This window comes from Plectropomus leopardus, chromosome 23 (assembly GCF_026936395.1).
Source record: "Plectropomus leopardus strain MGB_pleo_1.0 chromosome 23, ASM2693639v1, whole genome shotgun sequence".
NCBI classification, from domain to species: domain Eukaryota; kingdom Metazoa; phylum Chordata; class Actinopteri; order Perciformes; family Serranidae; genus Plectropomus; species Plectropomus leopardus.
This window is the reverse complement of record NC_142198.1, coordinates 13462511-13473782: the sequence shown is the minus strand read 5'-3', so window position 1 is coordinate 13473782 and position 11272 is coordinate 13462511. Positions and strand designations below refer to the sequence as shown.

The window sequence follows — 11272 nt, the reverse complement described above, 5'->3', positions numbered from 1 at the left end:
CTTCAGTCTCTTGTAGGAACCTCTGCTGACCGCAGTTGCCCATCGACTCGTACTTACTTTTTTCTTCTGCCTGCGAGACAAACAGGAGAGGAAGCAGTATATTTGAATTTGCAGAACCATACTCCTAAGTTTATTACATAAGAAGTGTGACGATGACTTTCTCCTCAACAGCTCGGTGGACACATCAGGAGTATTTATAGATAGAGACACATATTCAGGATTTAGTGAGAGCTCAGGGCTACGTCTTACACGCGGAAACACTGTCTGCAGTGGCTCATCGTTATGGATGGATAACCGTGCCTTTTAAATTGCAGTTATGTAATCTCTGAATCCAGACAGCCACTGTAAGCACAGCTATTGTGGTGCTAAGATTGGTGGTGGAGTGCAGCCATATTGCCATCAGTCTCATTAAGAGGCCATCGTGCACACGGAGAGGGATTCCTTGATGGGACCACCGTCACGCTGAGAGGGGATGACACTAGGTCATAAAAGTGGATATCTGTCATGGGCATCAAGTGATTACTGTATATTGGTCCCGCGGTTGTACACTGAAATGACAACTTCTAGCATTTTTTTTAAATATTAATACATATCAGGACACAACAGGGGTTAAATGAATCTGTACATATTCAACAGCATCCAGCGCTGAGATGTAAGGCTGAAAGACAAACTGTTAACTTGTCTGAATATGAGAATTGATGTTAGTTCTGAAAAAGAAATTTGATTGGACGAGAGGGATTCCTGGTCGTGTGATAAACGAAAAAAACATACAAAAAAATGAAGGATGATATAAAAGTAAGCTACTGTAGACCTGAAGCCGGTCAACAGTTGGCAGAGAGTTAAACCGTTGTCACGGTGCTTTTAAACGTGACGATTTATTCATCGTAAGCTGTGAACGAACCAACAGCTCTCCAGTTCATATATCAATAATATTTACAAGTCAGACCAGTGCTCCATGGTTGCCAAATGTGAATAAATAGTCACGACTGAAGCCCTGCAGATATGAAAACATGCCTTATTTGCTCACACTGTCGCCCAGAATTAAGTGTTCATAAGGTGCTCTGGAGGAGTGTGTGTGACATATAACGTATATGAGTCTTTCTTTACATGTCTTTTTTCTGCCGGGGGGAGAAAGCCATAGGAGAGAGCAAGAGGACCAGAATACCAAAACGAGTTTCATGCCAGTGGCTTAAAAAAAATTACACTTTAAAAGTCGATTTTCGCGATAAAGTCATTTTATACATCCCACGTGGAACAAGCCGTGATACATTGAGTATAATCGATATCTCCCACCCTTAACGCTTATAAAAAGCTACTTCCATGAAAGTTATGACACCAACAACATTCAACAGCTTCACAAACAGCAGCCTCCAAAACGGCCGTAAAGCTGAATCAACGCCTCTCTAAAATGACATCAAATGGCAACTTTGTGAGGTCATATCATCCAGCACAGCTCTACGGCTGCTCGACTGCTTCCTTTTGGCTGAATGAACACCTCTGAGGACAATGTGTCTCATCGCACACCCACATCGAATTTCAAAGCACAAAGTTATGCTTTAGGGACTGCACATACATTAAACACAGTGCTTTAATGCTATGATTCAGCTCCTCACATAGACTGAGAGCATCACTGAGACAATCTGGACCCTCGTAACTGCTCCACATATGAGATAACAGAGAGTTCAAAACTACAAAATCCTGATTAAACATATTTTTTCGTGTTCAGTTTTAAATATTACTGGAGCCTCTTTTAGGAATCAAACACCCCCCCCCCAAAAAAATGTTTAGCTGAACTCAGAGCACAAAGAGTTACACAGTCAAATGTGTAAGTGGTTGATAGCATAAAGCGGATTAGAGAGTTTTGGATTGGCCTACCTCTGAGTTCCTCTCGGGTGCCCGGCTCTCCATGATCTCATAAGCAGGATCAGCTCTGCGTCGCTCCTCTTTACTATTAAGCCTTTTGTCTGGTGGAGGAGAAAAATATAGTGTGTTTTAAATATAAGAAATTAAACCACAATTTCTTTTGCCAGTAGCCAGGGCATAAAAACAATCCCACATTGTGCTTTTTTTTTTTTTAATCCATTTTGTGAATCACATCAGACAAGGTGCTCTCTGAGTATATGTGCAGGAATTTGTCTGGATACAGCGGTGGGAACAAAAAACAGTGAATTGATTCATCATCCCACAAACTATTACACATAGGGAAATAGCAACCCTGGTGCAGGAAAAAAGAGTTGTGTTAAAAAACTGATAACATGCAAAGAACAGACATCACAAAGAAAGTCATCATGCAGCAGAGTCAACATCTCTATAATACAGAAAGCCTTCATATTATCTGACAATTTAGCGTAGAACTACAGCTGTTAAATGATTAATCTTTTAAAATCGCGATTATTTGCAGAATGTTAATAGTTAATAGCAATTAATCTCTTAAAGACGTCGGCCAGTGATTATTTAAAAAATAAATAACATGTTCTGTACGGACCTTAATCCTGTCACAATTAACGCCAACAGTCCTACTTATAACCGATTGTTGGTGTTGTGGTTTAAGCGCGGCTAGTTGTGCATTTTTAAGGTCAATATCAATGTCTTTAATGTTCAAAAACAAAAAATTTGGCCAACTATTATCAGATTTGAGGATGCCATTTTCAGGGTTCCCACATATTTTTCAAGTTTTTTCAAGGACAAATTGTGAAATTTCCACTTTTGAAAAGCATCTGCTTCTCTGCGCCTGCAACGCTCGCCGGCCTGGTAACTTTTCTACTCACACACAGGAGAGTCTCACAAACCATGACTCAAAAACTGGCAACCCAAAAGTTGTCTTTAAACTTTTTTAGAAGGCATTAGTAAATGATTTAACAACCACGGAGGCTTAAACTATATAATGGGGAAAGAAAGTGATACAAACTTTTGTTCCAGCCTTAAAAATCAAAATGAAAATCTTCTGCACACCTGAGGGTCGACAGGTGCATTCGGGAGGATTATTATAGAACAAAGATCTAACGTACTCTTGTAATGATGGTAAATTTATTGGGAACCTTAGAGCCTTAAAATCAGTCGGTCTCTACCAAAGCCTATTCATCATTTATGATTTCATAACTCGTGCAACAACTTCACAGCCCTCAAGAAGCTCAAGCAAAACAAAAGCAAACACCACAGAGTGCAGAAAGAAAACAAGAAGTTGAGTAAACAAAAGAAGCCAGGAGGAAAGTTTTTATTGATGAGAAGAACAAGAGGACGGAAACAAAGAGAAGATCCATTTCAAAGGACTGAAGAGGAAAAGGACACCACAGGAATCGTAGAAACTTTGTTGTGAGTTGAAACTGGAGAAGGGGCATCTTACCTTCACTGGTCACCGTCCGACCATTCATCTCTTCATACCGACACCGCCCGGCCTCGCTCTGCGATCCAGCTTCAGCTTCATAGAGCAGCTCCTCATCAGCAGCTACTTCCTGTTCTTGGCTTTCCTTCAGGTGCGGCCCAGTTGGAAAGGCTTGTAAAGAGGAAATGTTCCTGTTGCGGTACATTTCCGCAGGTATGACCCGTGGAGGAGGGTGGCAATTCTCTCCCTGACACTTTAAGCAGTTCTCATAAATGACAGCTCTTTTGTCTTGCTGTGAATCTTGCGATGGTGCACAGGTGCCAGTTGGTGCAGATTTGAGCTCATTCCCAAATCTAGGGCTCATTGACTCATACAGGTTCAGTCTGTTAGTCTTTGCCTCGGGCTGCCTGTCTGCGCTTGGAAAGCCTAACAGATCAGCTAAGAGACTGGCTAATTTCTCTCTTCCTGTTTTTGGCAGCGGTAAATCCTCGCTCGTCCTCACTGTTGGCTTCTCCGAGCTGTAGCTGCTTCCAGAGCCAGGAGAGGCACAGGGTCTCTCCAGAATTTTCTTCACCGCAATATTGTGTTCTCTGGCAGCGCCATGTCTGCATGGTGATTTGTCAACACTTTGATCTGCTGGATTGAAAATGTGATGTTCTGGAGGCAAAAAAAACCCTTCAACACATTTTGATTTCTGTCCTAAATTGAATCAGCAGGCTGTGGCTGCTACAGCAAACTTGAAATGTTTTTTTTCCACACAATCATGCATCGACATGCAAGCAAGAATCAGTGCATGCAGGGTGCATGCAATATTTCAGCCGGTTACACTTACCTGGTATGGCAGGTATTGCTGAACCACTTGCAGCGATGTTTGGTGTCCCCTGTGACATGAAATAGAAAATGATACCAATTACAATTAGCATTACAGGGGTGTTTAAACATATGCCGAATTTTAAAGGAAAAAGCTGTGCCGACAAGCCCTCGCCTGCCATTGCAAGACCATATTGCAAATGTGAGTTAGTCTCAAACCTCTCTGTTTATTTTAAATTCCCAAGAGGCGTAGATCAAAGTTGGACACATCTGGATAGATGTACAACCAATAACTACAACAAAACCTGTGACTTAACATTGAGCAACAGACAAATGAGAGCAGACTCCAGCATTCAGAGATAAGCTGTGATGGTGTAACATCAATATGTCTGCAAATGAGTGCAACAGCCGAAAATGAAAATAGTACTTCAATAGAAACTTTCACATCTACTGCTTTTAAAAAAAAAAAAAAATCAGAAAAAAAAGTCGATCAACTATCAGTCTGTAAATGATTAGTCTCTGAGGGCAACTGCCAACATTTTCGCAAATTCGATGTGGCCAGCAGATATTCGGGCCATGAGTACTTCTTCTGTGTGTCTGTCATTTTGGCTGAACTTTATAAACAGATATCTTCATATACAGGTAAGATTTCACGTTGTGGTCAGAAAGAAATTCTGAAATTTGCTTTGCGTACCAGGATGTCAACTGTTTCACATCAGTGCAAAAATGACTTCAACAACAACAAAACAAACCATAACAAAAAATGTTACAAATCACACAAGACCTTACCAAGAGCGGAAGCAGTGAAAAACAACAACAACAACAACAACAAAAAAGCGGGATATATAACTTGTTGTCAGCTGATAATCTGCCCCTCAGATGTGATTTTTCAATATTACTCCGACGACAAAAGGAAAACAAATGGAAACTAACACACTTCAGATTCCCAAATCTTGTCCTTTGCAGTAGCTGCTCCAAAAATTTAAAATAGCCATCTGCTGTAAATTCTCCTACCAGTGACACTTTTTGTTGTTGTTTTTGTGCCTATTCAAATTCTGTCTGTGTGCCATTCGTTCTTAATTTGTGCAGCACTTTGGTCAACTGCGGTTGTTTTTACATGTGCTATAAAAAATAAACTTGATTTTGATTTGAATGGTGCACATGCCAAAAATGACGTAATCACGTATATTGTGCGAAGCCCTGCAGCAAGTTGTCAGTCATGGTCTGAAACACACTCCCATATGAGGTGAACAGTTGTGATTGGCCCGACTCTGGCAAGGATGCCCGAAAATTGTCTGAAAGAAAGTGGAACGAGACATATATGCCTGAGCAAATAAAACATGAGCTCGCAGACTCGTCTGGTTCCCAGGCTCAACAATCCAATGAAAAGACGAAAGCAAACAGTGCAATAATCCGTCCACCAATACATCCTGACTTCCGCAGCCTGTCTATAGATTTCAGCCAAAAGCTGATAAATTCCCACTGACAATGCACATCTGGAAAAACGGGTCACAGATATAATGGTTGTCAGATGACTACAACCATCCCGCAGAGCATATTCCACACTTGACTTTTCTTGCAGATATATTACCCATACTCCCCACTCCTATCAAACCAGCCAGACCGAACCTTTTGAAATGTGTAAGAAACAGTAGAAAAATGAATCACGATGAAATCTTAATGCTTAATGCTTAATGGATTCATACATATACTCCAAAATGTAAAGCAACATATATTTAGTTGTGGTTTGCGGTGTTCTTCTGAACTGTCCCTTTAACTGTGAGTGTATAAACATTACAGGGGTGGTGTGTTGCTCAGGCTGAGGGTGCTAAATGCCCTCCCACACTGCTCATGTCTGATCCATCAGCTCCTAGCCAATAACTCTCATGTTTAATTTAGTTCACCGAGGACCGACTGAAGGGAAACAGAGAGCAAGAGAGAGCATTTTGTCCAGGTAATCAAATGCAATTTGCTTTCTTAACTAAATGCACTGCCAGCAGGTGGAGCTACATGTTTAGAGTTTTCAACAAACATGACACACAACTGACAGACAGACCAGGGCAAACAGTGTTTGCACCTGGATGCTCAAATGATGGCGATTTCCAAAGAAATCCATAGCTCAAGCTCAACCTGATTAATATACTACAGAGAATCAGCTCAAACATGAAGAAATAATGTGTATGAAAATGGCGTAATTTATGTAAGACTTTAAAAGCCAAGCAGGATCTATCTCGAAATTTAAGGGCAAAACCCTACTTATCTTAAAATCTCTCATGTATTTCTTTACTTAACACAAATCATCAGGACTAAACAATAAAAAAGAGTAAAGCTGAAGCAATTATAGAATTAAAGCTCTAATTTGTAACTTTCAGGAAAATAACTTTTGTCATATTTGCTGAAACTGTCACTACATCCTGACAATATTACACGACACATATAATCTGTGGAAAAAATGATTTCCCTCCTCTTCTTCCCACTGCCTCTAATAGCAATTACTAGAAAAGACCGCGCCACACTTAAACCAATCAAAGTCTCTAACACAACTGTCAGTCATGCATTCACTGCACTGCGGTCACACTGTCAAACTAGGAGGCGGGTCAAGTACGAAGCAAGATTCTGTTACTGCATTGCCTGTTTCTGGCCTCAAATATTTTCAGAAACATATTTTAGTGTACTGTTTAGCTGTAAAATGAGAAACTCTGAGACAGTTGAGACAAGCAACGCTCACTAGCCGGAGCAAACTGTTTCATTTTACAGCAAAACAGTGCACTAAAACATGTTTATAAGAACATTTGAGGGGAAAAATAGGCAATGCAGTAAGAGAATCTTTACTCATATTTGATCAGAGCTGCTTTGTTTGAAAGTTTGACTGCAGTTAATGAGCAATCTGAGGAGCAGAGGAGTTTTTTTCACAGATTATCCGTATCATTTAGTGCCGTGTGAATATAGTGAAGTTCTTCTAAAGTTACTAACTGCAGCTTTATGGAATAGTCCACCGTCAGAAAATCAGTCATCATTGTATTATCTAAGTAATCCTTAAGCAAAATACCAAACATTTTCTGTTTCCAGCAAAACAAATGTTAATAATATTTGCTTATTTTCTTAGACATGTATGATAAAACTGTATTACTTTTGATTTGGATTGCTGTCTGGACAAAGCAAGTGATTTAATAATGTAAACTTGGTCAAATTATGATGCTAAATTAAAATGAGTATTTCTAATTGCCTGCATTTCATGGACCAAACAGTTAAATGAATAATCCTACTAGTTGCATCCCTAAAACAAAAATGAATCAAACTGAGGAAGAAATGGAGTAAAGCACCATCACTCTCCTATAATACAACTGGACCTCATACTTTGAATTAAAAAGTTTCTTTTTTTAAAATCTTGGGTTTACATGTAATACACTTCCTTAGCTCGGCAGCATTAAACTGAACAATAAAAGGAGGAAGACACGTAAACAGCGAAAAACTGTACTCACAACGTCTAGATCTGCTGGTTACAATGACAGTGTCAACTTCAATTGGCTGATAAATGCTGGCTTGTTAGACAGATTGGCCATGGGACTGTTAGTTGTTTTGACGCCAAACGCAGAGCGACCTCACCGTCACCCTGCGTGATATCGCAAAGGTCATTCTGACAGCGTGCTACAGAACAGATGATACAGTGATGATAAGGCCAGCCTACACAAGCTGCTACTGTATGACAGGGAGTGATACAACTGAGCATGTTCAGGAGACCATTTGAACCAAAGGATGCCATTTTTTAGGGAAACAGATGGCCGACAAGAACAGAGCTACACTTATAAATGAGCTCACAAGTCTGGCAAAAGGGTAAAAAGACACAATGTATGAAAAAATAAACACAACAGACAGAAAGATATTTCCTTCTTACCTTAAATCCACCACAGACTGAGCAGATGGTCACGATGGTTTTGGAGGCAGATGGGCTGCAGATGTGACAGGAGTCTGGGTGTTCACTAGAGGGCGCCGCCTTGGTTTTCTCCTCTGAGGAGCCGTGTAAGTGTTCACTCACTGATTCTCTTTCAGCAGTTTCTGAGTGACCCTCAGAGGTCATGGCGCTGCTTTTATCCCCCTTTGCAGAGTCTGTCGTGAGGCCTGAAGAGGCAGGAGTGTCCTTAGTTGGGGTGGAGGGTTCATTGTCTTTGGCAGCCCCACCTCCCTCCTGTAACACACTCCTGGGGCTGTCATAGAGGTACCTCAGTGATGTCGGTACTTGGTATTCATGTCCAGGTGCCGTGGCGCAACTACAAGGACTCAGCTCTTGAGCCAAGTGTGGAGGCAAGCTGAAAACAGACCCAAAGTCCTCCCCAGGGGTGATGTCCAGGCTGCCTGTGTACGAGGAGAAACTTCCAGAGTAAGAGGAATGGCTGCCGGTGGCGATGCCGCTGTCGGACGAGCTCTGGCGGCCGATCTCCTGGAGCTGCCGTTGGGGCTTGGCGGCAGGCCGGTTCCCACCTCCCTGATTGACAGAAAGCTTCTCGATGCTTTGTAACGCCGCTTTTGCTCCCACGTGGCTGAGGTTTTCAGATGGGCTGGAGGTCGGCTCGGTCCAAATGGCCATCCGGCTGCCAATGCTGCAGTCTGATTGGCTGGTGTCTGATGTGTCTGAGGAACCGGATATGCTGCGGTCGTCTCCCCCAGCAGACGGGCAGTATGAGGACGAGACTGCGGGGAAGGACAACATTAATAAAACTTTAATGAATTTAATCAACCACTTTCATGAAAACACTGCTTTCATCAATAAAGCATCATTATGGCTGTTTTTCCTCCACATTTTTCAGCAAATAATGAGAACAATAAATCACCTGCGTGAGTAACGTCAAATCTGCAAACTTCATTTAAATCTAAGTGCAACATTATTTAAAGCCTATGTATCATTTATACTTTTTGTTGGGGGAGAGGGGTAAAGATTAAGGATGCTTTGGGATAATTATGGAACAAAAGACACATTCAGAGCAGGAAGATTTGTAAAATGGGAAAGCTTTGTGCTGCAGCGCCATCTTTTTTTCCTACTTTGAATCAGAGCAGAGAATTTCAGCAAAAGTGGTTCTACCTGTGCTGCTCCTGTGGGACAGCATGCTGAGTCGTTTCTCCAGCTCCTGGGCCTCGTGGTTCAACCTCTCCTCCGAACTCGTCTGACTAACACTGGGGTCTGTTGATGAGAGTAGAGGCGGACTGATACAAGATTTTTAAACACACAAAAACAATAAATGAAAACTTGCCGCTGTCTGAAATGAAGTGAACATCTAAGTTAAATTAATAAAGAACTAAACATATAAATCTGGAACTGAACATCAAACTGATGATATAAATATCAAGGTAAGAGTGCTTTTTGTTTTTTATTATTTTATTATTTTTTTCTTAGTCAGCCTGAGATTCTCAGGTACACAATGACATTACCTTGTCTTCATGTATAAAGCCTCCATGCAAAACAGTGATCAGAGATTGGTGGTATTTCTATTAATTGTATAGAAATATCTATTTTAACTATTTTTTAATATTTTGTAATTGGTAAAAAATGAATAAATAAAATTAATGTTATATGAAACAAGATACCTTAGAGTTACATAATTTTATTGGAATTACTCAGAATTATTTCTCAAGGACTCATAAAACATAAAAAATAAAATAGGTCAGAACCTAGTATTTGGCTGAACTCTAGGGGACTTCGATTTACAAATGAGGGCTTTTAATTTGTAACAAGAAGTGGCAGAATTGACGCTTAACAGACAAAAACTTTATGTCATCACGTTAAAATCATAGACTGTGAAAACAATGGACGCAGCTACCGCAACATCACCCGTTGGTTTGTAGACTTCCACAGGCTAGCGTGGTACAGCCATATGCCACTATCACAGACATATTCTGACGAAAAAGTCCTGTCTGCACTGATTGATCAACAAAACCAATAAATTGGTTGAGAAAGCATCCAAAAGAGGCCTCCAACCAACACAGTAAGTTTCACGAGTTTTGCTCCTGTCACAGAGACGTGGGATCAAATGTGACGCAGCTGAGGATTTTGCACTGCGGTGACACGGGCACAGCTGTGAAAACACATCCAGCAACAACTCCAGAGAAACAAGGAGGGACACTTTAAACCACAAGGGTCTCGCTCATGAAAGCTGTGGCTGCGGGAAAATAAAACGTCAGCCGCTGGATGTTGGTGAAAAGAATAACGAACAAGTAGGAGTGTTGTGTACAGGACGTGCACAGGAGAGGGTCACACAGGGGAACACCTTGCAGTATTTGTGCATCACTACAGGATTTATTAATAGCGCTGCCACGTGGCTCTGTTGGTACGCGCTCTGCTGCTGGTGGCTAAAGATTGTTGGTGCTGTTCAAGGATCTTATGTACCTTAGACTGCCAAGGTCAACTCTAACACCGGATCGATGTTTTTTCCAAGCTTGCGGCTGTAATGTGGTCAACGGACCAGCAAATGTTTGAGATCACATCCGACATGTAGAATATTGACTTACAAATACACAAATGTGTCCTCAAGCTAATAAATATTAGACTATTACACTTAAGTCTGTCTTGCCACTGGTGTCCCTTGTATTATATAGTTACATGCTGATTATATGAATCTCATTTCTTTCAAAAACTTCACTTTAGCCGTTAACTATCTCTGACTTAACTGCTTTGCATTTTGCTTCACACTTGCACACTGCTGCACCTTTTTAAAATGCTGTAGTTTCCTTAATTTTCTGCATTTTATACATTCTATTTTTAGTTTTATTTGAATCAATATTATCTCAATGGGTCTTATGTTATGCATTCTATTTTTATCCTTATTTTTATCTTATTTTACTAGTATTATCATGTGGGTTTTATCCATGTGAAGATGCATTCTATGGACTCTATACTGATCTTATCTTACTTTTACATACAGGTTTTATTATGTCTTCTATGTCCCTCTTCATGTGATGCACTTGGTGCTTGTAATTTCTTTGTTGTAAGTTGGGCTGCATTTCTTGTATGAAAGGTGCTATACAAATAAAGTTTATTATCATTATTATTATTGTCATTATTGTATTAATATTTTGAAAACCTGTCTTTACTTGGAAGACAAAACGTTTGTTTACCAAGACTTATACAAACTTCATGAGGCGCACAAT

At 40.5% G+C, this 11272-nt stretch overlaps 1 protein-coding gene across 4 annotated transcripts in view; it reads right to left on the bottom strand.

Annotated features, from left to right (window-relative positions):
* Window positions 1-11272, bottom strand: part of LOC121962183 (protein Dok-7-like) — a 48391-nt gene that overhangs the window by 16127 nt on the left and 20992 nt on the right. The window contains exons 6-11 of one of the 4 annotated variants that reach the window (XM_088073784.1): window positions 9210-9308; window positions 8028-8821; window positions 4155-4203; window positions 3344-3979; window positions 1876-1964; window positions 1-70 (exon numbers count right to left, since the gene is read on the bottom strand). In XM_088073784.1, the coding sequence (XP_087929910.1) occupies window positions 1-70; window positions 1876-1964; window positions 3344-3979; window positions 4155-4203; window positions 8028-8821; window positions 9210-9308 (1737 nt within the window). The remainder of the gene's footprint in view (window positions 71-1875; window positions 1965-3343; window positions 3980-4154; window positions 4204-8027; window positions 8822-9209; window positions 9309-11272) is intronic. The other 3 variants (XM_042512394.2, XM_042512395.2, XM_042512396.2) reach the window with 3 other exon arrangements.